Source organism: Balaenoptera musculus, chromosome 4, assembly GCF_009873245.2.
Source record: "Balaenoptera musculus isolate JJ_BM4_2016_0621 chromosome 4, mBalMus1.pri.v3, whole genome shotgun sequence".
In the NCBI taxonomy this organism is placed as follows: Eukaryota; Metazoa; Chordata; class Mammalia; order Artiodactyla; family Balaenopteridae; genus Balaenoptera; species Balaenoptera musculus.
In genome coordinates, this window is record NC_045788.1 from 3,035,649 (window position 1) to 3,063,596 (window position 27,948).

Below are 27,948 nucleotides of genomic sequence, written 5' to 3' on the forward strand. Positions count from 1 at the left end.
TGCTGATTTCAGTAACTACCTTAACTCTGCCCGCCTGGCTGCAACCACTGGGAAAGGGAAAAGGAGGTCGTGGTCCTGCTCAGGCTCCTTACCCCATCCACGGCCAAGGCTGAGTCTCAGCTACACCAGGTACCCTACCCCTTCCTCTCTCACCATCTCCTTCCCAGAAGACCACCTTACCAAATACGGCAAACCACTATTCAGCTGGCATTACAGAAAACAGTAATGATCCTTGCTGGAATCTCTAAACAAACTCTACAACAGTCCCTGCATACAGACATGCCCCCTCCCCACACTGAATCAGAGATCTGTTCAATGCATAGGAGACCCTGCTCTGCTCCAGGGAAAAGTAGTCAGTTAAATTATAGATGGTCTTACCAAAAAGTCAGGAGAGAAAGATACCAAAAACCACAGCTGGTTAGAAATAATATTTATTATTCCCTCCCCCCATGTACAGATTACTTTTCAGAAACAGGAAGATATTATCCATGTCTTCATCAATAACAGTTTGTAGAAAATAAACGTAATTCCTATCTTGTCAACAATATAGTTCTATCATTTTTTTTTAAAACAATAGCCATTTTATTTTTCCATGTTAGTTCAAGAATAGCTTCAAGTTTTATGTTTCAGATCAAATCAAGACAATCTTTGTTTCTAGGTAATTTCCTGACAGAGCCCCTCCCCCCAGCCCCTAAAAAATTCTATATCCTAAGTGATAAACTCCTCTTGTACATTCAGCAAACTTTATATTGGAAAAGAATAACTGAGATAGGTACTTACTCTCGTGCACAGTAATAAATCTAGCTGAGCTTCTACACCTTGCTTTGCAATGATGTTTACATAAAATAAATCATATCTTATCAAGTTACAATGGTAATTTCTTGAAATGTAGTTACGAAAGCTATACACTTAATCCACTGAAATTTCCTTCTAATTTCTGAATCTGTAATTAAACCATCGCCATAAGGAAAAGCTTCATCCCAAGAAGATGTTCCCCCTTTTCCTCAGCTATTTCTCTCTAAAGGCTTGAACCCTCTCTCAGATCATGTAAAGAGATACATTAGAAGCACAGGAAAAAAATGTTTTAGCTCGCTGACATAATGCCCTTAAGTTTGCTGACATAATGCCCATATTTTAACTTTAAAATGTAAAATCAGAGTTAAAGCATCACTTAATTCGTACAGTACATTGTTCATTAATCAACAGTGTCCCACCAACTCAGAAGTTCCCTAAACTGGTTGTCTTCTCCGCGTTTAGTAGGTTTAGGACCAACGACTCACATCAAAGAATGTGCTTGTAATAGGCTGCTGGTTTAATTCTAGAATTAGAAGTTTCAATCTTGGGCTGTTTTCAAGTACAGAAATGCTATGAGTGGCATATGAACTATTAATTTTGTTTCCCATTACCTACAGGAAGAATTTGTTCAAATAAAATTTTACAAGACACAATGCAAATCTCTATACCTATATATAGATGTATACATGTATATATTGAACCTAACTAAAGTTTTATAAGCAATACTAACATAGTTCTGGTTACACATTCCTAAAGACTTAGTAACTGTTTTAAAGATATATGTTATAAAGAGGCTTATGCAAAAGGCAAAAATTAAGAAACAACATGATCTTTGAGGTTTTCAGTATTACTTCAAAAAAGCTGTTTCTATTCCCCATAGAAGAAAACTGTGCATTTATCTTAGAAAAAAAAATTATAAAAAGATAATGCTATCATGTAAAGAGTTCACAAAAACTATACTGTATATCCCATAAAAGTCATACCTATTTAAGGTAAATCACGATTATGGTTTATATTGTATTACAGACATCACCATCACCTTTCCTCTTTAATAATGAGAGGGTTTAACTCTGTTTTAACTTAACTAGTGCCACAGAAATTCAAGTCCCAGTAGCAACAAGTTAAACAAGGTTACAAAATAAGGCATTCTGCTCACATGTCATTAAAGTAACAGGCTGAGGATAGTAAAATGGGATCTTTTCATTTTTGTAATTTTATACAATCCAAAAATTATATAGAAGGCAACTTTACCCAAAAATCCAATTAATTGCTGCTATCTTCCAGGGCAACAGAAAAACATACATAAAATCCTCAACTTTTTGGCAATTTTCTCCAACTGCCATAAAGAGGCTGATCTTATCTATTTAATAAAGCCCAGTATCAGAAATATGGATGAAACGTCTCTGACTATGCCATTTCTAAGCCTGTAGGTCACACACTAAATGATTTTTCAAATCACAGATTAAATCTAATTTGACAAAATCCCTGTAGTGTTATTTAGGGGGAAAAAAACAAGTGGATTCAGAACACACTTGCACACCCACACTCACACACACAGGCACACATCAACATATTGAACAGTTTTCTTAAACATTGGTTGGTTCTCCAGAAAGACTCCAAATATTTATCATCAAGCTACAGCATGTGCGTAAGGGGCAGCAATGCAACTTTCTTAGCACAAAGTAAGAATCTGAATGAACTTTTAAACAACTAGTACCTGAACCAAAGATTTTGCCAAAGATGAACTCTGAAATACATGTTTTTTGAAATCTGGACTCAACTGCCTGTTGCACTTGTACATTAAGTGTTGCTTAGATAAACAAAAATGGAGCATAAATTCATTACTATCTAAAGATTTAAAGCAATGGTTATGTCATCAACAGGTAAAATGCACCTAATTTGGGTCTTTTGACACCTCTTGTTTTAAGTTTATTGTATGATAAAGTTCTTCACAGTTTAAAATATTGTGAAGAAATATATTTATATATAACTATATTCACATAGATAATATGTACACATACTATGTGTTTAATGTACCCATAAACTTTGAATATGTGTGTGCCAGAAGGATAACCCACACATACGCAGGAACCCTGAATAATAGATTGGTGTGGACTGTGAAATGATTTCTCAGAAATGCATAGAAATAAAAAGAGTATTATTGTGAATAATTATAATAACAAAACTTTTACCGTATTTACATAGTGCCTATCTCCCAGGAGGTAAATATGCTTTCTAGACATTCGTCAGCATCTCTGTGAGGTGGGGCATTGGGAACACGATCAAGTCTCATCTTCCACAACCAGCGAGCCTGTCCAGGACCACGCACTTTCACGGTGGCAGAGTGGAGCACAGACAAGGAGGTTTCCTAACTTGCAAAGGCTCCAATCACCAGATCAAACAGTCTTGGAGTGAAATCAAGTTTCCATCTTACAAGAGAACTTCCACCACAAAGGATTAATTTGTAAGTCCTCATATACTTGTGATTGTGCATTATATTTGTACCACAGGGAGATCAAAATGGTTTTTGGTTTTGGCAGATGAAAAAGTCTAACATTCAGTGTGACTATAATTCAGTGTAACTTCTCCAGTTTAAGTGCAACACCGCTGACTGGTCTACCGGGGGATTGCGGTCAATGTCTAAGCATGGCTGAAGAAATCTCAAACAAACAGCTGCTGCCTGGTCACAGAGGCGGCCTGCAGTCTCATGTTGTCTTAGAGGTCTCTCCTACCTCCACGTACGGTACACACGTAAATAAGCATTTCAGCACAAAATATACAGTCAGCATGAATCAGTCCATGTTTAAATAAACAAAGCCCTTAGGGGTGAACTTTAAAGGCCAAGAGCTCCTCGGAGTGCATGTTGTTTAAAGATCGAAGATCTGGCAACTTTAGAAGAAGTTTTGTAAAAATAGAGGCCTCGTTTGGATGGTTTTTCATTATTAAGGTCCTTAGGGCGCGGATGAGCGTTTCCTGCAAAGCCTCCACAGAGTTGACGTTTTCTATCCCGGATCGATCTGAGGGAGAGTGAGGAAGAGGGCGAGATGGAGGAGAGGACGTGTTATTAACATTAAATACAAATATAATCCGTGCTCGTCGGTCTCATTAATGAATTCAAAACAAGGTTTTACACATTGCAACAGAGGCAAAAGATAACTGACAGAATTTTTTAAATCCCAATGGCAAATTTTTATAGCTATTTATTATAAAAATATATATCACATAGTTCATTTGATAAATCAAAATTCTTTATAGTGATTAGGTATCTGCTCACAAAAATCTAGAGGTTCTGATTTTTAAAATTAGATGCTATCTAATTTCAACTGCTTCTGATTGGCGAAACGAAATGAGTCATGTGGTTTAGCAGTGTATTTTCCTCTCATGTGGAACATACCACACCTGCACGTCACCATAGGTGGCAGGCACCTGAGACCCACGAGTGGATCCCTCTTCCCTTGGGTGGGCCAGACTCACTCACTACTAATGAATAAAACATTGTAGAAAAAGAGGTGGCTTCCACCTTAGGCAAGCTCTCACTCGCTTGCCCTGAGGAAAGCCGGATGCCATGTGAGATGCCCTGTGAAGTGGCCTGAGTGCGAGGGAATTGAGGGTGGTCCCCAGCCGCCAGCCAGCCAGGAACTGAGGTGCTCAGTCCAACGACTGCAGGGAATGACTCCTGCCAACCACCACGTGAATAAGCCTGGAAGCGGATCCTGCCCTCGTGGAGCCTTCACGTGAGACCACAGCCTGCCCACAGCTCGACTGCAACCTCCTAAGAAACCCTGAGCCAGAGGCACCCATATCCTAACCCTCAGAGATAACAAATGTGTGCATTTTTAAGCCACTGAGTTTTCGGGTAATTTGTTATGCAGTAGTAGATAACTAACATAGTATGCAACTTTATTACCTAGTTACATTAACTTGCATTCACTTTCACTTAGCAAACTGTGTTTATTAAATTCATCATACAAAAATGTTAATAAATTAGTGATTCAGCATAAACCAGCAATAAAGGAAAGTATCCTTAAATGAGCCAAACTTATGTTGTTTGCCATGGACTTTTTTCATCAGCATGGGCTATTTCTTCCCTTTACAATAGGAGACCGTAGTGCACAAGAAATATTCAATGGCTCCAAGTATAGGGGGTTGTAATTAACAAGAAAAGGACTTCTCTAAGGAAGCAAAATTCTCTGGCCATTTACACCCTTTTTTCATTTTTTTTTACAAGGAAATCAAGGAGGTCTTACATTATAACTGATAGCTGAAAAACGTTACTTGCAATGCAAACATTCAGAACAAGGACTAAAATTTAATAGTAAAGGGGGGGAAAGTTTCACTAACTTAAATGCAAGAAAAAATGATGAAAATAGTTTTATATTACATTTAATAAAATTTGGATTATGACTACAACTGTGTGCTAATTCTTATAGGAAAAGAAACAAACTGAATGTTGACTACTGGCTGGGGGGCGGAGGGAGTCATGATTTATCACACAAAATTGTGAGATGGACAAAAGATCTCTTTTGACACTTGACTCTGGCCATACAATCATAAGGGTCATCTCTGCAAAACTACTTAAAGCTTTCAATCATGCTTCCAAGACTCTCCTTGCCTTTAATGTTCAAGTAATTGTTTTCTTTAACAGCCTTGCATTTACTAATTCATTCACCAAACACTTATTCTGTGATGGGTGCTAGGGAATTAGCAGTGAACATAACAAACAAACCTCTCCTTCCTTTAGAGAGCTCATATTTGGACAGAAGAAAGTAATAGGTTTACATTGTATCATCAGTAATTTACAGTAACAACTGGGAAAGAATGACGGTGACCCCCACAAACAAAATAATCTAGATGGCAAAGAAAGAAACAGACAGGAAGTGGGAAAGGACACTTGAGTTGGTGTTACACGTGGTTGGTCCTCCAGCAAGTATCTTGTGTTTCGGTGACCTATGCTTATGCAGTCAACCCCCCTCGGGGAAACAGATGCCTATACTGTACCTAAAAGTGTTAATCATATTAAATTTTTCTAAAACCATGCTTTCATGATTTGAAGGCCAGAGGACCTAACTACAAATCTAGCTGGATCACAGAACAACGATCCTCTAGAAACTGCAACACTAGAATGCACAGACTGAAATGGAAATTCACCTTCCAAATGATGCCCTAAGTGCTATACTACTACCTGTGTAAGTTAACTCATGATACGGCTTTCTACTTCCTTAATTATCTCCCAGGCTTGTCCTCCTCACCAACTGTGCTCCTGATGCATATTCACTTCCTACGCGATGGAAGTTAGATTCCTTCAACGAAGTCTCCATGAGGACAGCTGAAACCCACATCCAGGTGAGCCCTGGTCTCACACCCACAGGCCAGTCTCTAATCTTCAACTGGAAGTGACTGCGGCCATTACACACAACCTGAAAAAGAATTTACCTTCCAGGTATAATTCCTCTTCTCTCCACGGTATCAAGAGTCTTCCAATCTCACAGGCAAATAAATACCATGTTTGAGACTCCCTTAGCAGCTAGAGCTATTCTGTTAACAAACGGTAGAGTGGGAAGGCTTCTGAAGCTAGACTAACAGGAGTTCAAATGCCTGATCAGCCCATTATGAAAAATGTGACCCTGGGCAAATTATCCAAGCCCCCTGTTCCTCAAATTCCTTGCCTGTCGTAACTGAGGATAACATGTCCTAGCTCACATCCAAGGTCTGTTGTGAAGACGAAATTATATAATGAGATCATTAACTAGCATTTCTTCGGACAACCACCACCAGAACAGAACAAGAACCAGAAGGCAAGTGTAGATTCCAAGAAAAACAAAAGCTATTTTGAATATAAAGCAAACTATAATGTTGCTTAATTCTAAACAGTTAACAGAGAATATAAATAAATAACCCATTCGTTATCTGACCCTGGAACACGCCCTTCAGGAAGGGCAGGTTTAGGGGAGAGTCTCTGTTGCCTTGTTACCCTTTCAGCCCCACCGTGTGAACGCTATGAGCACTATTCACGTGATCATGCTACGACAAATGCTGACGTTTTACTGTTCAACTTTTAACATCAACTGATAAATAAAGCGTGGAAAATAGTCACATTATAGAACAGAACGTAAATATTTTCATTCTTGACAATGTAGAAGAAATGTTAGCGCAGAAGAAGCCGGGATGTGGAGAAAGGAGGGCCCTGTGTCCCTGGATGGTGAGAATATTCTATCTAAACTATCTGAGAGGTTATGAAAGAGTGAGTGAGCAAAGACTGTGAGCATGTTAAATTTATAAATAAAACCAATAAAGTAGCAGAAAAAATAAAACATAAAAATTGAGGGGGAAAAGTGAGAGGGGCCTTGTTTTTTTTTTTTTAATTTATTTTTGGCTGCATTGGGTCTTTGTTGCTGCACGCGGGCTTTCTCTAGTTGCGGCGAGCGGGGGCTACTCTGCGTTGTGGTGCATGGGCTTCCCATTGAGGTGGCTTCTCTTGTTGTGGAGCACAGGCTCTAGGCGCACAGGCTTCAATAGTTGCGGCACAGGGGCTCTAGAGCGCAGGCTCAGTAGCTGTGGCACGTGGGCTGAGTAGTTGTGGCTCGCGGGCTCTAGAGCACAGGCTCCGTAGTTGTGGCGCACGGGCTTAGCTGCTCTGCGGCATGTGAGATCTTCCCGGCCCAGGGCTCGAACCCGTGTCCCCTGCATTGGCAGGCGGATTCTTAACCACTGCGCCACCAGGGAAGCCCCGAGAAGGAACTTTTATTTATCAGTTACATCTACTAAATAAAAAGAGGTACAAGCATAGTATTTAGAGTTGGGTCAGCAACCATCAGAACAATTAAAAAGAAAGATGGTTAGAAATCTAGTTCTCTGAAGAACAGGCTAGGAATAGAAGAAGGAAGGCTTTCCATTTTATACTCTTCTATAGTTATGGAATTTTATTTTCCTGCTTTAAAAACAACAATAGTTCTTTTTAAGTGACAAAGCTTTAAATTCGACATGAACACTATCATATATTTAAGTGAAACAACAAATTTTAAAATGCATGCATGCTGTGTTACCTGTGTATCTTCATATATAAACACAACACAAACAAGAATGCCTTACCATCTTTTACAGTCAGTCTCTCCCCTTTGGTACCATCTATCAATAAGCAGGCAAATGGACAAACAGATGGACGGGTGAATGGAGAGAGGCAGACCCCCTAATGCTAACAGTGGTCTTTCTTGGCAGTGATATTATCATCTTTATTTTCATTTTAATGTTTTCTAATTTCTCAAAGAACCCATATTATTCTTATGATAACAAAAGAAGGCTTTTTCAAAATTAAAATTTGAAACATAAAAATCATGTTCCTGGTGGAAAACACAACTGAAGTAGCACGATTCTGGCAGAGAGCTCCCCTTTACCCCTTGGCCTTCTTTTCTTCCCCTGAACTACCTCGGGGACATAGTCCCTCCATCCCCCCTCCTCTGCCACAACCTATTTCAGGAGAGTTCACTCCACTGCCTCATACCTGGAGTCATTTCAACAGCCTCTCAACCTGACTCTCCAGCTCTGATGACTCACCTGTCTAATCCACCCAGGACAAAAATGCAGAACTAAGGTTAAAGCACCGCTTTGTTCATGCCAGATCATTCCCCTACTTACGACGTTACACTGACTTATTTCAGTTACAGCTCTTCTGTTTAGCTCGCACAGCTGTCACTCTGTAACCCCCTGCTCCCCTCACCCCAAGCCTTCTGTGCACCCCAGGCTTTGGCCCCGCCCCGTGCCCTCCCTCACCTCTGGCTGGGAAAAACTAATACCCCATCCTCCCCACAAAGCCTTCTCAGATGACTTCATCTTCCTTCCTAAACTCCTACCTACCTCAGTCAGAACCAAGCAGTTTAGTAACACAAAGCTTTCTGTGTTGGTTCTGTCTCTCCAAATGGAACACAAAGCTTGTGTCTTAATGCTTGTTCTGTCTCCCCCGAGCACCTAGCACTTAAGGCATATTCATCAGATAAAGAAGTTAACAAGTATGGATTACCTTTATTTCACAATTACAGATTTAGTAATCGGATGACAACTCAAACCATTACTAATTCCTCATGAAGAGACTGCAAAATGGTAGGTAAGTGCAAGAGGCATTACAAGGTTACTGAGAAAACAGGCATCCCTCACTGACACAGTCCATCCAAACTATTCCCATAAGTGTGCATTTTTAGCTACCCAGGTAGAGCTGATCAGAAAAGGTAGCCAAATAATGCTTGCAAATGGCGTAAGTTTTTTATACCACTGCCGTGCAACAGGCCCTTTAAGATAATACAAAGAGCTTCCTCTCCTTAAGGATCGCTGATGTAAGAGTTACTGACTTACAGTCCAGCCACATAACCAGGGGCCACAACTTATACTTTACAACCCTCACAGTGCTCAGCACAATGTCTTTTACGCAGTAGGAGGCAAATGGGAAACTTAAAGTAAGTCATATCAAAATACTGTCTAATGCTCAACAAATGGTTTAAAATAAAGTTAGCGATACCTAAAAATGGCTGGCACTTTCTTACATGTCCCCAAGAAAGTCACTGTCTCAATTTCCAATTTGCTATTGGGAATAATCTCTGCCTTACTAACTACTGTCTGAGTTGAAATACTTTGGTCAGAAATAACTGCAATATAATGCAAGGTGGCAGGGAAGTTGGGAAACACCATCAATGACTCATATAAATAAACATTAAATGATAGGACTCAACAATCTTGGAGGCTCCCATGGTACAATCCCTTCCTTTCACAGGATAAGGAAACCGAGACCCAAAGAGAGAAAATTACTTACCAAGTCACACAGAAAATTCAGTAGCAAAGCTGGTGAAAGCCTACAACTCATAATTCTCTGATTTGTGTTAACAAAACACAGTAATACATCTTGATACGTGTAACATTTTCAAGTAACCCACATAATATTTTAACTAAAACTTAGATTCATATTATAACCACCTACCTAGAAATACACAATGTTCCAAAAAATAAATGCATGAAATAATGCTTTAGACTCGTAAAAAATCACGAACACAAGCTAAAGACTAAGAGTGGTATATATGAGGCCCAGATCTAAACATCCTTTTATCCCTATACAGCACTTTTGACTTCTACTGTCATGATAAAAAAAAAAAAATTAATTATGCAAAAATACCAGATTCCTAGTTTAGCATCTTTCCGGAGGCCGTCTCCCCTCTACACAGCTTGCCAGAAGCTGGCCGCCTGCCACCCTCTCCCCACTGGGCCACCGCACTCCAGGTGCCGCACGGTGGCCAGCAGCTCCCTTACCTGCAGAGACCAGGACAACTGCTGTGAACAGGCTCATCTCTTCACCACTAAGTCGGAGGGCATTCAGCTTCTCACTAAATTCAAACATAGAGTTTAGCAGATCCCCTGCTCCCATTGAGTGTAAGTCATCCACACTATACTTCTTTCCACTTAAAAAGGTGACAGTACGTTCCTTTGCGTCAAATAATGATGCAAACCGTACCATTAAAACCTGGAAAAAGAAAAAGACTTCAATGTATCTGGGGAAGTTCAATAGTAATACTAAAAAATAACTCAGTATTCAAGTCAGTTAAGAGACATCCTACACATAAAAAAAGAGTTGTAGAAGAAAAACTGAGTTTATTTTTACCCAGAACCATTTGCTTAAGACAAAATCTCCACCAAAGCGATAAATACTCTAGGAAGAGCATTAAAAAAATTCCAGCCACCGGTGGCAAAATACTCAAGTCCTGTGATCCTCTGAAACTATTAATAAAGATTCTGAAATGTAAATTCAAAATTAAAGCAGGCAAAAAAAAAAAAAGCCCAAAAACCGAAATTAAAGCAGGCAATAATGCCAAGAAATTTGAAACTGGGCCTTGGCCAAAGGCATTTAACAGACTCTTTAAGCTACCAAGTGTATCATATGGTCTCTAAGCCCTAAGTAAAAAGAGCAGTATTTCAATGCAACAACACTTGGAATCACCCAAACACCAAATGCAACCAAGGCAAATGCAGCAGACGAACTCTGATTAGTCTATTTTAAGAAAGCATAACCCAAAGAGACAATACACAAAGAAAACTATGATAGTAGGTGCTCCAGACATCAAGTTATAATGGAAATCCAGACCAAACCAGTCAACAACTGCTAACCTGCAGCACTCCCTCCACTATAGTAAACGGTAGCATCTAGGTCACATAGCTCTCTCATAACCAGAGGAACACTGCACAAACGCCTGCCCTTTGCAATGCTCCCAAGCAAAGACTTGTTTTACCCAAGACAACCCGAAGGAGAGTGAGCATTCTAAGGAGACGGTGCTAGCTCTGCAACACAGCGATCTTCAGACAAATCACACGGTGAAAAGAACACAAGTCCTGGAGCATGAGGTTCGTGTTCTGGCCCTGACTGTGTTATGAATTTACTGGTAACCCAGGAAAGAAAAGTCTCTTCACCTCTCTGGGCTGTAGTTATCTAACCTCAAAACTGGGTGAATTGAACTCAATCTCTGACATCCCTTCTGACTTTAAACCTTAAGTCTAATGTTTTCCTTTGAACTGAAAACCCTAACCTACAGGTGTTTCTTTGGAATTCTATCACAGCTATTTTATTTACAAAAACATCTTCTCTGTTCTAGCTCAGGTGCCCCAGAGAACAGAACCGAAGGCAAGGGTTTATGTGGGATGTGCACTGGCACATGTGAAAACAACAGGAGTTAAGAAAAAGGAAATGAGATGGAAAGGAAAGAGAGTCAGTATCAGAGGACATACTGCTAAGCTGGACACCACCTGACATCAAGAACAACTGAGAGCCGGATCCTGTGGGAACATCCGAGGAAGTGAAGATCTTCCCCCAGCTCCCTTCCCCTGCTGATCAAAGACTGGGCCCACCCGGCATCAACGTCCCACCCACCCCCTGCATTTCAGGATAATGCCTACGTGAGTGCTGAGCAAGTGCTGAGACTTCTCCCACCTCAGCAGCAGCAGGGAAGCCCCGGGGCAGACAGGGGAGAGGTACCTAAGCAAGCACAGCAAGAGCCTCTGTCTGCATCCTACTCAAATTGGCAACAGGGGCTGCCCCAGGCCCAGGCAGAAGGCACCACAGCAAGAGAAGGTGGAGTAGCACAAGTAGCCAAGGATCCTGGAGTGAGGCGAGGCCATGAGGATCCACAGTGGTACATAAGAGATGTCTGAAACACCTCCCAAATATCCTACCATCTCCTAGGAGACAAAAACCACGATCTATTTACCCTTCGTGTCCAGTACTGAACACAGTAAACGCTGGGTTAGGCTTTCAGGAGGTGTCTAACTCGGGGAACCCACCAAGTCCACACCTGAAAGCGATTCTAGAACTCGGAGTTCATGTGCTGCAAACACAGTCCGTTTGTATCTCAAGTCCTAAGTAACTCAGCGTTTACCTTGTCTTTTCCCAAGATCCTGAGATGGTCATTCTTTTGTTGAAATTTTCAGCCTCTGGACTATAAATACTTGTTGAGAAAAGAATCAAAGTGAAATACTACCTTCGACTTCCCTGGTGGCGCAGTGGTTAAGAACCCACCTGCCAATGCAGGGGACACAGGTTCGATCCCTGGTCCGGGAAGACCCCACATGCTGCGGGGCAACTAAGTCCGTGCGCCACAACTACTTAGCCTGCGCTCTAGAGCCCGCAAGCCACAACTACTGAGCCCGTGTGCCACAACTACTGAAGCCCATGCACCTAGAGCCTGTGCTCCACAAGAGAAGCCACTGCAATGAGAAGCCTGCGCGCCGCAACTAGAGAAAGCCCGCGTGCAGCAACGAAGACCCAATGCAGCCAAAATAAATAAATAAATTTATTTTAAAATAATAATAATAAAATAAAATAAAATACTACCTTGCCCTGTATCAATATTCAGGATAAATAAAACCTACCTCGAAAGTCCCAGCCTTTAAAAGGTTGACCTGGTCATGTTGAGAGAGATCTCTGAACCCGGGAATACGCTTTGCAAACTCCACCACTTCCTTCACTGCTGGGGTGAAGCTCATCGAAAATTCTTCCCAGATTTCATGCCCCGATTTATGAGGATCCACATACGGAGACTTATTCATTGGACAAACCTAATACACACAAAACAGAAGAACTACTGAATTGTGAGAGGTGGTAAAGAAATTTCAAAGGTAGCATATCAATCAATGGAAACCCCATGAATATACCCTCCAACACGAGTAAAATCTACTAATATTAGCACTTTCTCCATTTGCTACTTGCCTTGTGACAGAGAGCCTCAGAGCAGCCTAACTTAAACAGCAGTTAACTTATCATAAAAAGAGGTAGCCTAAGAAAAAGTCCATCTATCACAAGCTAGTTCAAAAACCTGTTGCAGGGCTTCCCTGGTGGCGCAGTGGTTGAGAATCCGCCTGCCAAGGCAGGGGACACGGGTTCGATCCCTGGTCCAGGAAGATCCCACATGCCGTGGAGCGGCTAAGCCCGTGCGCCACAACTACTGAGCCTGTGCTCTCTAGAGCCCATGAGCCACAACTACTGAGCCCACGTGCTGCAACTACTGAAGCCTGCATGCCCAGAGCCCATGCTCCACAACGAGAGAAGCCACCGCAATGAGAAGCCCGCACACTGCAATGAAGAATAGCCCCCGCTCACCGCAACTAGAGAAAGCCCGTGCCCAGCAACAAAGACCCAACACAGCCAAAAATAAATAAACAAAATAAATAAATTAAAAAAAAAAAAAACTCTCTTTAAAAAAAAAAAAAAAAAAACCTGTTGCACAGGTTTGAGAGTTTATTTTGTAATATTGCTGCCATCTTGCACTGGGTTTTATGGTTTTCAAACAAATTCATACATATTCATTCACTTGATTCTCAACCTTACTACTTAGTCATGGCAGACATTATAATTACCATTTCTTAGATAAGGAAATGGGACTTTAAGAGGTTTAGTGATTTATCCAAATACACCTAGAAGTCACAGGCCTAGAGTCCAACCCCGCACTTAGTATTTCAAAACTCACTTTTTTCTAAATAGGCACAATTACACTGTTGTAATTTCAAACAGGAAAAGACAGTGAGATGCCTCACTTTTTTAAAAGAGGTCACTGACCACTTATTTCATATACAATGGTGTGACCACTGGCCTCCACTTGTTCAATTAGGACACAATGACTGGACATACAAGATGGACCTTCTAAACGAGGATTGGGGAGGAAAAAAATAGGAAGCCAAAGAAAGTATTAGGACACTACAAAGATTATGAAACATACACTGTATACTCTATTGGTAAAATTGGCCTTTAAATTTTCATTAAATCCATAGGAGATCAAGGAATGGGATGATTCTATAGCCATGGAGAATATCACAGAGCAGAACCTAAATGCTTACACGTTTTTTCCCTCCCTAACAGAGCCACTAAGCCTAAAAAAATATGAGGCCACCTTCCAGATCCATGGAATCAAATACTTGTAAGTGACCCCAAAAAATCTAACATTAGGATTGGGGTAGAGTCAACTATCTTGAAAATGAAAAAAGAAGATTTTAATTACCTGGCTATAGAAAATACCAAGCACTATCAAAGGATCTCATTGTGTAAACTGGAAGTGCCGTGGTACTGCTGTTTTGGATGAAATTTGGGCTGAATATAAACAATGTACTTTCATGTAGACTATTGTATTTGATGAAAACACTTAAATGATATGAGTAACATTAACTCATTCCATAGGATGAAGTCTGAGAAAATCCTTAGAAACCAGTGAATTATATTAAACTATGCCTAAATTTTCAAACAACAAAACATCCATGTTCTATATCCAAAGACCTTTTTGCATTATAATGGTTAAAGAAAACACTTTCCTTCTAAATCAAGGAATTACTGACCATGGCAAGCTAAAAGATCAGCCCTCTGAGAAAATCCCAAAGCTAGTGAGGCAATGATTAACCTGAACGCTTCAAGTTTGAAAAGGATTTCTAAGAATTAAAGGACCAATTCTTCATGATCCATATTTTACATAAAATCCTAATCCCAATCATAGTACCAATCAAACAGCATGCCTGTACCTAGCTCTGTATGAAATCAGCTCATTCAGCAAATGACGTTTATTAAAAATATTTGACCTAAAGTACTGCGCAAAATTGATTCTGTAAATCTCTTAGGTTTTCTGACACCCCCGCCCCTGTCCTCTGAATAGAAGAAAGCCTTCAAAGCTTTCCTTGATACAAAGTGAGCAAAAAAAGTGATTTCACTATACCAGATGCATTCTCCCTCCAGCGTTGCACAGGTAACTATTCTTGTTCTCATTCCGAGAACATCCATCTACGGACACTCTATCACATACTCTCTGAGCGTAAGCATTGGAGAAGTTCACACCATGTCCGTTTGTAACACAAATGGCACGCCCGTTGGCGTAAGGCATCACGCTCCTCCCTCTGTACTGTCCACCGAGACGCTGCTGGCTCTCACTACAAGGAAAGTGGCTGCTAAGCCCACCGCCACAACGGTCATCATTCAAGTTATACTGCTCCACGTTCTTAGGAATCCGTTCTCTCGGCGGCTGCGCGGTCTCTGCCGAGTTTTCTCGCTGCTCCTGATTATACATAAAGGTATCCTTGTGCGCCCTGGTTACCATGCCAATCACTTCTTCCTTGGCAAAATCCGAAGAGGGAGCAGAGCTTTTGATGTTCTCTTGCTCCAGCTGGGGCCTGGGTCGCAGCTGTTCCTGGGCTGGTAAAGCTGTCTGCTCCTGATGCTCTACTGATGGGTCATTCTGCAGATGACCACTGAACTGGCTGTTCATCATGGTCTTCATCGCACTCTGCATCTCAATTAGCATCCTCTGTTTCTCACGCTTAGGAATACGACCAAACCGAACAGCTATTGAAGAAAAAGATATTTAACATCTGCATTCTAAACAAGACCCGTTTATACAAAATCACACAAAACTGGCTCTGGTAGCTATGGCTTCTAGTCATATGAGTAAAGAACATCCATTTGTGTCTGGCCCAAATTATCCTTAACTTGCTGGTTATGTTTTTCTGGTACCACAGGAAGTGGGAGCAGGAAGAGAATGTTTCGTTTTTCTCTCAAAATAAAGCTAAGAAGATCTCTAGGGTATTTTATAAGCAAAGCCTAAGAAAGAAATTTGGAATTAACTAATGAAAATCAGTTTGCAGCAGACCAGCATTACTGTACAGCACCTTACTAAGAAAGCTGAAGGCTCTGCTCTCAAGAAGGCACATGTGATTCAGCTACCCACATCCACCAATGCTGATGGAACCCGTAGGTACAATCACTCCCCAAATGACCTCTGTCCATTCATTTTTTTTTTTTTTTTTTTTTTTTTTATAAATTTATTGGTTTTATTTTTGTCTGTGTTGGATCTTCGTTGCTGCGCGCGGGCCCTCTCTAATTGTGTCGAGCGGGGGCTACTCTTCATTGTGGTGCGCAGGCTTCTCATTGCAGTGGTTTCTCCCGTTGCGGAGCATGGGCTCTAGGCACACGGGCTTCAGTAGTTGTGGCACATGGGCTCAGTAGTTGTGGCTCGTGGGCTCTAGAGCACAGGCTCAGTAGTTGTGGCGCACGGGCCTAGTTGCTCCACAGCATGTGGGATCCTCCAGGACCAGGGCTCGAACCCGTGTCCCCTGCATTGGCAGGCGGATTCTTAACCACTGCGCCACCAGGGAAGCCCTGTCCATTCATTTTTGTAACCTTATTCTCAAGACCCAACTATGAAGGGATCTCCTTTTCCAACTTCTTAAAAATCTTTAAAAAAAAAAAAAAAAAAAAGAAAAATCACAGTCAATAGAAATGTAGTTATTGGAAGATAAACTTGCTGGATTTTAATTAAAATCAATGAAACAAAAATAAAATCATTCATCCTGCACTACCTTAGAGACTAGTCTTAGAATGAGTCCTGTTTCCAACGTTCATATCCCTAGGGGGGAAAAGCTTCTTTCCACCTAACATGTATACAGAGATAATAAAAATTCAATATCCACCCAGCAAGAAAGCCTCACTAATCTAACTACAGCCTCTGGCGTTGTCACGACCACAGACAGACAACGTTATCATGGTGCACACTCTACCTCTGCTTCCTCCTGTACAACTGATGGCCATTTTTACTCTTTTTGGGGAAATCACAATATCCATCAACTTTGGATTAGTATTTCTAGTGCTATAGAAAAATTTTTCAAGCAACTGGAAATACAAAACATCAATTGCTGAAACCTGTCATTCAAGAACCTCATTACAACACTATATTTCTGCGTCGGTACAATACTAGAGTAATCTAAAGGACTGCTTAAATGACCCTTCCCTAGATAAATACAAGGTTCATTCTTAGCAATTCTTAATTAACTCTACGAAGCCAATCCCTCTGAAAACCTCATACTCCTCTATTATGTTACTTAGAACACAATGAGGCTATCCAAAAATGATTTCCCAAGAACAACGGACAGAAGAGTCACATCTTCCAGGGACGTCATCCATAAATAATACTAAAGGTCCTGCAAATCCCCACAACCTTTATTTTCCACGGGAGTGGGTCATGCGAGAAATAAGCAACCACTTCCACTCCAGACCCTGATGTCTCTTTCAATTTTGCATCTCCTTTCAAAGTATTCAGAAACAGTGCCCTAAAAGCACTGTGTCGTATCAGGACTGAGAAGTGATAGAGCTGATTCACGAAGGGAGGAATGGGTTCCTCAGGACTGCTAAGAGATCACGGAAAAAAGCCAAGGACTCCTATATCAAGAAAAAGTAAATCTTTTTTTTTTTTTTTTTTTTTTAGGAAAAAGAAAAAGTATTCAAATTGCGTAGGGAAAAAATGGGTCTTTTCACAGGCAAGCAACAAAAAAAGAAGAGAGCCAAAAGCTGTTTCTGGGGTGATGATGCTAAAATTTTGACTTGAATGAATTTGGCATCCTACAAGGCATCAAAATGTGTTTTCTAAAATCTGTTTCACCCTGAGCACAAGGGGGCCATTGGTAATCGGCTTATAGCTCCGGTTTATGCTGAGAAATAAGGGCCAAGCTCCACGCGCTTTAAGGAGAGCACTCTTTAAACTGGGGACGTACCATCTCTCGACATTCCAACAGACAGACACTTTTTGAAACGACACTGCTGACATCTGTTCCTATTCATTCTCATTATAGAGCAGTTTTCATTCTTCAGGCACTTCTTGTACTGAATGTTTTGCTGAATGCTTCTCCGGAAAAAGCCCTAAGAACAAAGGAAGACATAGCCATCCATTTAAAAACACCCAGATGAACCCCTTGTAAGCGTCCTCCCACACCTCACCAGCCAGGACACTGGTAGCCACCAGGAAGTAACTCTGGCTTAGAGCTGAGGGAAGCAGAACACTGACACACACAGTTTAACTGGGTTCTTACCGACATCAGCAAGCACCTGTGCCTACCAGCCAAGCAAAGCCCTTCTTCCATGCTTCCCGCTGGAGAATCTCAGTACCGCCGAAGACCCCTGCCCACCCAACCCCCGTCCTACACTCTACCCTGTTACCAGCCCTGCCTGCCGCCACGCTCTCTGGCTCACGCTTTAATCACATACAAATTCCAAAACCCTTGAAACATGAATGACATTTTCAACAAGTTGACAAAGAAATGTGTTCCATACCATAACTTCCTCACTAGAACTAAGCATTACGTTGGTAGAACTCGGTCTTTCCTGGATTATTACCTGCTGACACCAGCAAGGCCTACTTATATGTGCCAGATGTTCCTGGCTACTTGTCCGCAACAGGTTAAGTGTCACACCACACGCTACAGACCAACTAAGGATCCAGGAAAGACAGTTCCCAGCTAGACGGCTACACAGAACTGCCTTCACTACACAATTTAAGTTGATGCTCTGTGAGTGGTCTTCAAAGATCTCCAGCTTAATGGTTCCCTTGACTTTTTCAGGAAAATCAAAATTACCAAAATTATTTTAAACTGTACTTTCCTTGACTATCATAACTAACCACGTTTTTGATGAATCTATATTAGTAATTATGGGATACAACATTTTTATACTTTGTTATTGCAGTAGTATACTTGGACACTATAATATATGAGCTAGACACATCTTTAAGAGCAATTATGTGTGGTATTTATCAGGAATACACAACTAGGCTCAGGTGCTTGTGGCTTTTGTTTCCCTAGCTATAGTGAGACCAATGCCTGTCTCACATTATTTCATATTTTTGTAAAAAAAAAAAAAAAAACTATTAATAGAATTTTAAAGCAGTGGAGAAGTGCTACATCTGTACAAAATACTGAGTAGCCCTGTGAAGTGATCGAGCCATTAAGAGCTACAAAATTCACAATTCATTCACAGCCACCCTAGAAAATATTTTCTCTTTCATCATGTACATTCACTGTTTTGCTCACCCAACACATCCTGCCAAACTGGATTCCTGCTTCAGTCAGAGAAAAGCAAGAGCACGTGTCTTGGCCATGTTAATTTTAGATATTCAGGAGAAAGGATTTTGCCAGATTAGAAAAGAGAGAGATTCCCTAGATATAAGTAGGAGGTGCAGACTTCTCACTTGGAATTATCTGACTCAGGAATATTCAACTAAACTTATAAATGAGCTTTCCCAAGGGCTCAACTTATACTCAAGATTCTTTTACTTACTTGGCATCACTTCTGAAGAGAGCACATTTTTACAAACATCTAGGAATTATTCCCAACTCCTAGCACCTGACACTGTCAGAATGTCAAAGTATCTGATGAGACCCACTGGACGTCTGGTTTAAACTAAGCCCCAGAAAGGCAGTAGCGCCGCGCCTGCTCTGCTCCCTGCTGTCCGCCACCACCTAGAACAGTGCCTGACACACTAATGAATAGACACTTCACACCATGCTTAAGTTTGAGTGAGATAGCAAATTTACTTTGATCAAAATTTTAAAGAAAAAAGAAACACTTTCACTGAATTTAAAATATATTTTTCAAAACAAGTTATGTTTATACACTACATAAAATGCTTAAAACTTTAAGAGGAACAGCTGACTTCTCTCCTCCTCCCGGATTATCAATTGTGTAAATTGGCAATCCTAACTGCAATTTCTTTAATCCCAGAATCGGTAGCTTAAAGAAACAAAAGCATGCTTTACCTTACAGCCTTCACAAGCATGAACTCCATAGTGGAATCCTGACGCCACATCCCCACAGACTTTACACAGTAGAACCATGCCACTAAACTCTAAGGCACAAACAGACACAAAAGTGAAATGCTGGAAGAAAAACTAAAATTGTTTGTTTTCTTTCTATCTGAATATTTTATTTTGTTCAGCCTGTAAGTACTTTAAAAATATACAAATCTACTTTTATAACGTAAAAGAAAAATCTTTACACCAAATTGACAAATCAAAAGAAATCATGAATTTCTTTTAAACAGTTTATGGCACTGCCAAAAATATCTCAGAGAGCTGGTTTTTCCATTCCCGATGATTTTAAACATACACTGAAATTTTATAAATCTAGAGTTACTTTACATCAGACATGCAACCAGAGCTAAGAAAACAACCCTGCTGGATAAGAATTAAGAAGTTAGCCAGAGGTGTCAATCAACAAAAGGTGCAAAGGGGTGTCTCCACAGGCTGCTGTACAAATACTCAGTTCAACTCACCTGCAGGGACCAGTCAGGTCCCATCTCTTCCTGATCCTGCCCTGTACCAGCCCATCACCTCCACACTCACTCAGGGATCCAGATTTCCACGACTCATTTGGATATCCCAATCCTCTAAATGTTCCTAGCTCCAACTTCATGAAAGCAAACCCCTTTCCACGAGTAAGTACTCCGTTCTAGAAACCAGATTCAGCACTAGGAGTGCAGAAGAGAGATAACTGTGAAATGGGGTAAGAGGCTACCCTCGAAGGAAACGTGGTCAGACAGAGTACATAACCACAGATCTTGCTCTGCAGCAAGAACCAATTATGACAGCCCCTAGGCTGCAACTTTTCAGATCATCACTGATTTCTTACCTAACTACTGAACCAGTAGGGAGTGAAAATTATACCCCAAAATAAAATGGTCCCCCAAATGAACAGCTGAAAAAACAAGCCCCACTTGCAATTGGTGGCACCAACCTTTAGAAAACTAAATAACTCACTTGTCACTGCACTGTGACTCTTCGTCATCCCAGGTGCACTCGATTTGCTTGTTTTCATAGAACAATCTATCCGATCATTCTTCAGGATGCCTTCAATATTGGAGAGATCGCCATTTTTGGGATTCCCGTTGTTATCAGAATTAGTGCTAGTTGGAGAAGACGGGACGGAGGAGGAGGAGGACTGGAAACTGTTCTCGGAGCCTTCACTGTGACAAGAGGCAGGGCTAGAGGCTGAGCTGGAAGAACTGATGTAGGCAATCACACCTCCTAGAAAAGATGGGGGAAATCAGATAATTAGATACACAATAATACATATTTTCTACTTTTGCAAATCTGAACAGTAAAGTCACTAACTTTAGAAACAGGTTAATGATTAAAATTACCGCACAAGGAAAAAGTTAACTTATTTTCTTCCTTATTTCCTACTGTTCTTCTTGCTTCCACAAGGTTCAAAGCCAAACAATTCCCACTGATTTAAAAAGTAAGCAGGTTCTCATTGGCTTTGTTATTCTGAGCACATGCAGATCCAAACCTAAAGCTTTTCATCTTCCAATGTATTCCTAAAAGGAATGAAAAACCTTCCTGAGCTACAACATAGAGTAATCAAGTTGTTTTGGCCGTGAAGAAATCTGGTTCTGGTCTTGTCTGTGCGTCCTTCATTATACCTTTACATGGAACAATCCCAGAACAATGGGTTCATCATTTAACTCCCCCAGCACTTGGCTAAAACACAGGTCAATCAGGAACAGACGTAACACTTGGAACTCTGGATAAAGTAGTTTATCTGGAAATGAAAAACCTTTCATAGCTGTTGCCCCCAGAATCTTTCTGTCGTGATGTTCCCCAAAGACTCTATGACTATCCACTAAACCCCAGTTCCACATACTGCCTTCTCCACCTACTTCTGCCGTTGGACTTGCAGACACCCTTATCACTAAGCCCAGACTAGAGAAGGCACCCTCAGGAATGAGCATTTTGAACAAGTTCTCCAGGTGATTCTTTGCATATTGAAGTTTAAGAATAGCTACAACTAGTGAACTCAAGCACAAACTGGCCCCCAGTTTTCAAGGTTGATTTTTTCACCGACTTACCTGCCTGAATATCTCTAATACACTGTGAATCCAGAGAAAAACTATTTTAACCTGGAAGTCTATCAAATGTCGTGTTACTGGGTAAAACCACTGTGCCCTCTGTTTTCATAAAACTTCAGAGATCTAAAGGTCATATTAGAAATTCCAGGTGGTAGCAAACTGCTACTTTTTTCTCACTTACCTCCACTGGGAACAGGATACGAAGAAAAATATTATCCTTAGTCCTCAATAAATTCCCAAAGGAAGGTCTCACAGCTCTTTATCTTTTCTAAAGGACGCTTCAGGTGGTAAACTCACTAACGCCTCAAGAGGATAAAAGGTGAGGAAGTTAGACCTTCCCAGGGCCAGCATTTGAGTCAGCCATTTACACCCACGAGGTCTTCTAACCACCTCAGCTTAGAAATAAACTTCTAGATATCCGAGCTATCCTGATGGCTTAAGAACTGGATTAAAGCACTGACTAGGCAATAGACGGTATTAACTACCCAGAACACACCTTCCTTTGCAAAAGCTCCAAAATCAAATCTAAGAAAAATTACTGGGCTGTTATCAATCCAGTTAAGATCCAACTCCTGTCTTTAGGGAATCAACAGTCATTTACAGGAAGCATTTGTGCCAAGAACCATGGAACCAAAGATGACCCAGCTACATTCTCTTAGCAAGACCTTCAACACTGATTTAGTTGTGTTAGCATCTACCAGACACCAATCTACCCACCTGACGGTTAGCAACCCAAAAACATTAAAATTTAATTTCCTAGAAGGCAAGGGGTACATCTAGCAGTTCCTCAACCCAAAGAAGAAGGGGAAGTGAAAAATACAAGACACCAACAACGCCGAGAATAAAATGACAAAATTTCACACCACATTTCATCCTCACAAGAACCCTATAAAATTAACTTCCATTTTTCCATTCTACAGAAGAGGAACTCAGAGAGGTTAATACAGTTACTAAGTGGCAGGGCCAGGGTTGAAAGTCAAGGCTGTCTAATTCCAGAGTACAGAGTATTATTTCTTACTGAGAAGACCTGGGCAAGCAGGTCACTTTCAATCTCTCTAAACCTGAGTCATCTTCTATAAAATGGCAATATCTGCCAGAGTTATGATAAGATTGAAATGAAATGGTGTTCATAAAAGGGGATTATTAAAATAAGCGATTTTTACAGAGACAGTTTTTAATGGTAACACAAGAAAGGTAAAATCCCTGAACCAGCAAGTCCCAACAGCTCCAGAAACAGGCAGAACCTCAAGCTAAAATTAGCTGAGGCAGAGTCTTCTCTATTTTTAGTTGAAAAGGACCCTGGAGCTGGGCCAGGTTCCCAGGCTAGGGCTTACCCAGTGGTCAATGTCAGCCAGTATCAAACTCTGTACTGCTGGGAAGCACTCACTGTCCCGGCATATACTGGGGTATTCTTACCCTAATTCTAGGCTCGCCCGTCATCACCCACCCCCACTGCCCATCATCCTGGAAAATATGCTTGAGTTCAACTCATGAGTGTACTTTTCTGCCTAGTGACTTAGAACCAAACATTTTTACCTTTAAGAAGTTTTAGTTTTCTCATTTTAAAAGTAGGTTTTTAATCATTTCTACTCACAAGATGATAGAGTGGACCTAATGAAGCACTAAACTTCCAATTGTGTCCCAGTGTCAGGGCTCCAGAGATCAAGATGGTCCCTTCCCTAAAAGGCTTTAAAGGCCAGCTGGGGAGACAGCCTTGTTAACCAGTCATTCCAATGCAACGTGAGCAATGTTTCATACAAACTACTGTGAACTGCTGACAGCACAAGAGCACTATAGAGGGCAGAGATCATGAGCCAAGGTGACAATAAGTGGGGTCTTAAAGAATATGTTAAGTTATTAAATGATGTACTACAGAAGAGATTATTTAAGAAAACAAAAACCATGGTGACAAAAAACAAATAGGTCTTATTTTGTAAAACAGTGTTCTTGTCTCCATGTAAATTGCTGGGAAGGGGTAGGGGGGCAAGTGTAATCTAGTGTCTGGGGAAAAAAAAACCCTACTGACTAGCAACAAGATTAAAAAAGAGGAATGATGAAATGGGGAAGCTCTACTGACCCCTGCCTTTTCCACCAGCTATGACCCTGTACCACGGCAAACAACATGGACCCCCGAGGAGACAGGACCACCAAGCTTTGCATATGCCTTCAAATGTTACGTGGGCTTCAACCTAGCACAGCTTGTGCTCCCCAAGTGAATTACGTGCATCTGGCTCTCCCACTTGCCTGGGTAAGTTACTCACTTCAGTTTACTTTGACCCTCATCTTCAAATGGTGACAACAGCACCTTCCTTCATAGAGTTAATGTGAGGCACCAAAGTAGCAACACATGTAAAGGGCCTGGCACATAAATGCTCAACAGATACTGGTGATTATTATTTTATCGTCATTATACTGGAAGAGTTGGACCAGGATAGTTCAAACAAAACTAACCCTCTCTATCCACGCTTCTTTCCTTCAATTCTGAACATGTCACGTGGACCCAGTGGTTTCCCTGCAGGTTCTTATTTCCAGGCCACCTTCTGACTCCCTGAACTCCAATGACTAGTCAGGCAACTTCCTTCTTCACTTCTGATTCTTCCCATTATCTTACTGTTTCTCTCTCCCAGTGAGAAATAAGAGTAGACTACAGATTTGTAAAGATAACGATGGCCTATGTGGGAATGTTTTAATAATTTTTAAAATGTGCATCACAGCCACAGTTATGAAGTGTGTACAATATGTTATTTACTTTAAAGAACTTGGTATACTCAATCAAAATCTGTGACAAGAATGTATAGAGTCAATTTCTACAGCGTCACTGTTTCCCCTCTGTATTAATCATGAAAAGGGCAGAGACACAGTGAGTCATGATTTACAGCACAGTTACATGAAATGGTCACTGGGTGAATAGATATTGACTAATAAAATGTTATCGACCCAAAGGAAGGGGTCAGAGGCTGCCACACAGCACTGAATTTGGCCCCACCCCAGCCAACATTTACAACAACGTGAAGGAAGTTCAAGGGAATGCTTATCAACGCTCCTTCAGACAGAGGGATGGCAGAAAGAGTATCCTGGATTACAGCTTGTGACAGCTTGAACTTGGAGCCAAATGGAAAAAGAGAAAATTTAAGAATGATAATGGCAAGTCCCTACAGTTCAGCTCAAACAATTATCTGCACAATGGATGAAACCTAGCTTCAAATCAGTTCACATGAAAAGGATCTAGCTGACCGCAAGGCTACTGTGAGTCAGCAAAGCAATATGCTACAAAAGCCAAGCCTGCCAGAGAACTCATTTACAAGCAGCATCCCCAGCGTGGAACCTGGTAACTGACCAACAACTTCCACTTCTGGATGCCACATCCCAAAGGGCAACAAGGATGATGATGAGGAAAAAAACAGCACTGACCAAGGACCAAGAGATGTGAACCGGTGATGGAGGGGGGGGCGGGTCAGCAATCATCCCAAGGAAATTTTATAATTTGTAGCCACACTTTAAAATCAAAATTAAGGGGCTTCCTTGGTGGCACAGTGGTTAAGAATCCTCCTGCCAATGCAGGGGACACGGGTTCGAGCCCTGGTCCGGGAAGATCCCACATGCCGCGGAGCAACTAGGCCTGTGAGCCACAACTACTGAGCCTGCAACCTACAGCCCACGCTCTGCAACAAGAGAAGCCACTGCAGTGAGAAGCCCGCGCACCGCAGCGAAGAGTAGCCCCCCCGTCACCGCAACTAGAGAAAGCCCGCGCACAGCAACAAAGACCCAGTGCAGACAAAAATAAATTAATTAAATAAATTAATTAAAATCAAAATTAAGTTCACTGATAATGTTCCAGGAAGGCTCAAATCAGACAAAAACTTTCTAATCACTTGAGCCGGCCCACCTTATCCGACCACGAAGCTGGAAGAATTCATTCACGCTGGGTTAGACGAGGTTGAACTGTATAATCTCTAAATCCTTACCAAGTAAAAGTTTAATTCCATAATAGAGTTACTTAAATTTTTAAACTATCCTCAAAGCTTAAGTAGGCCCACAGGTAATTAAAACACAGGAAAATGGCGCTTTTTTTTTTAATGTTTGTGGAACGTTCACAATTTGTTATCAAGGCATGGTTTAGAACATATAATAACTTAAAAAATAATCACTGGCTGTTTCTGCAACCTCACTGGCTTTAGGTAAAAGGCCATCCTTCGCTGGGGGAAGCGGGGGCAGCTAAAAGGGCAGAAGCGAGCCTGGTATTGATCTGTGGCGTTGCAACAGGAACTGTAGCAAGAAAGGGATTGACAGAGTCAAATTCTGTTATCCTGAGACTTCCCTGGCGGTCCAGTGGTTAGGACTGGGGCTTCCACTGCTGGGGGCCCCAGTTCAATCCCTGGTCCCGGAACTAAGATCCCACAGACAATTAAAAAAAAAAAAAAATCTGTTACCAGATTCAGGAAAGACCAGTGACCCATGGGTTTAAAGCAATTAAGCGAATTGACAAGGACCAGCTGTACAGGAGGCCCAGGAGTCACCCGGGGTCACCGCCCACATGAGCCGAGGGCTTCGCTAAGGGTGGAATCCCTCACGGTCCCGACTAGCGCCTCGGGCGTATTCATCACGGAAGGTGTGCAAGGTCGGTCGCGTCCCCGAGCAGATCGTTAAAACTGACTTTCTTTCTTTCTTTCTTTCTTTTTTGGTAAACACGAGGCAGCGCCACAACCGGGACCTTCCTCCGCCCGTCCGCCGGGCGACCCCGGAGGGTCTCGTGTCGGGGAAGCCCCACGCCGGCCCCGCGGGCCCTCCTCCGGCCCGAGCGCGTCCACGCCCCGCGCTTCGCCCGCCCGCCAGGCCCCGGCTCCGCACGCCGGCGGAGGACACTGAGGCCTCCGCGCCCGCGCGGGGCCGCCGGGCCGCGGGTTCCCGGGGCGCGCACGCGCGGCCCCCTCCGCGGCAAACAACCCCGCGGGGGAGGAGGGGGATCGCGGCCACGTCACAGCCCGGAGGGCTCCGGGGGCGGGGCCTCCGCGGGCTGCGGCGCTCCCGGCCGGCGCGCGCCCCCGCCCCCACGTGTCCCTGCGGCCCGGGGAATGTGGGTCACGGAGCCGCGCGGCCTCACGTGTCCCCGCCCGCCGCCGCCGCCCCAGCGCCCATTATGTAATGCCGCGTCACGCGCCCGCCCAGCCAACCGGCGCCCGCGCGCCGCCGAACGTAAACACAGCGCGCACGTGGCTCGCGCGGCCGGGCCATGTGAGGGGGGGCCGGGCCGGCGCCGTCAGGCCGCGCTGCGGCGTTGCGGTCGGCCAGCAGGGCGGTCTCGGGCCGGGCCGGCGGGCGACGAGCACCGAGCCCGACGCGGGTCCGCGGCGCGCGGCGGCCCTCCCGCCGGCCCCGGGCCCCCGCCGCCGCCCTCGCAGTGCCCGCCGGGCTCCGAGCGCCCCTCGGCCGCGCCCCACCCGCCGCAGTCGGCTCTTACCCGCATTCACCTCCATGGTGCCCTCGGGGAGGGGGCCGGGGCCGCCCGATCCCGCAGAGCGGGCAGCGCCGCCGCCGCCTCAGCGCCGCGCCGCCCCGGGCCGGAGGCAGCGGTGGTCGCGGGGCCCCCTCATGGGCAGGACGGGCGGGGCGCCCGGACCCGGGCCCCGCGGCCGGAGAGCGGGCTGCGGGGAGAGAGGGCGGCGGCGGCGAGCGGCGCTCCTCGCGGGGCCCTGACAACAAAGCGGCGGCGCGGCGGCTTCCTGCAGCCAGCGCACCGCGGCGGCGAGGGCGGCTGACGGGGAGGGCAGCCGCGACCATGTGACCCGCGCACACACCCCCTCCCTCCGCCCGCCCCGCGGCCGGCCGCTGCGGCGACTCCGCCCCTCCCGCGCCGGTGCCCCTCCCCCTCCTCCCCCTCCTTCCCGCCGCCGTCGCCCGCTCGCGCTCACCCCGGTTCCCCTCCTCCTCCCGATTTCCCGCCTCGGGCTGGGAGTCCCTCACCACGCTCCCCTCCCCAACCCTG

General features: G+C 43.2%; 1 protein-coding gene across 1 annotated transcript; it reads right to left on the minus strand.

The window, feature by feature from the left end:
- Positions 1–416: 416 nt before the first annotated feature.
- On the minus strand, positions 417–27,813 carry NR1D2 (nuclear receptor subfamily 1 group D member 2). The gene is made up of 8 exons (XM_036850298.1): positions 27,424–27,813; positions 20,875–21,141; positions 19,876–19,964; positions 17,839–17,983; positions 15,015–15,637; positions 12,691–12,876; positions 10,084–10,294; positions 417–3,812 (listed from the first exon to the last, which is right to left on the minus strand). Exons 1-8 carry the CDS (start codon positions 27,437–27,439, stop codon positions 3,616–3,618), a joined length of 1,734 nt encoding a protein of 577 aa, XP_036706193.1. The 5' UTR covers positions 27,440–27,813; the 3' UTR covers positions 417–3,615.
- Positions 27,814–27,948: the final 135 nt, after the last annotated feature.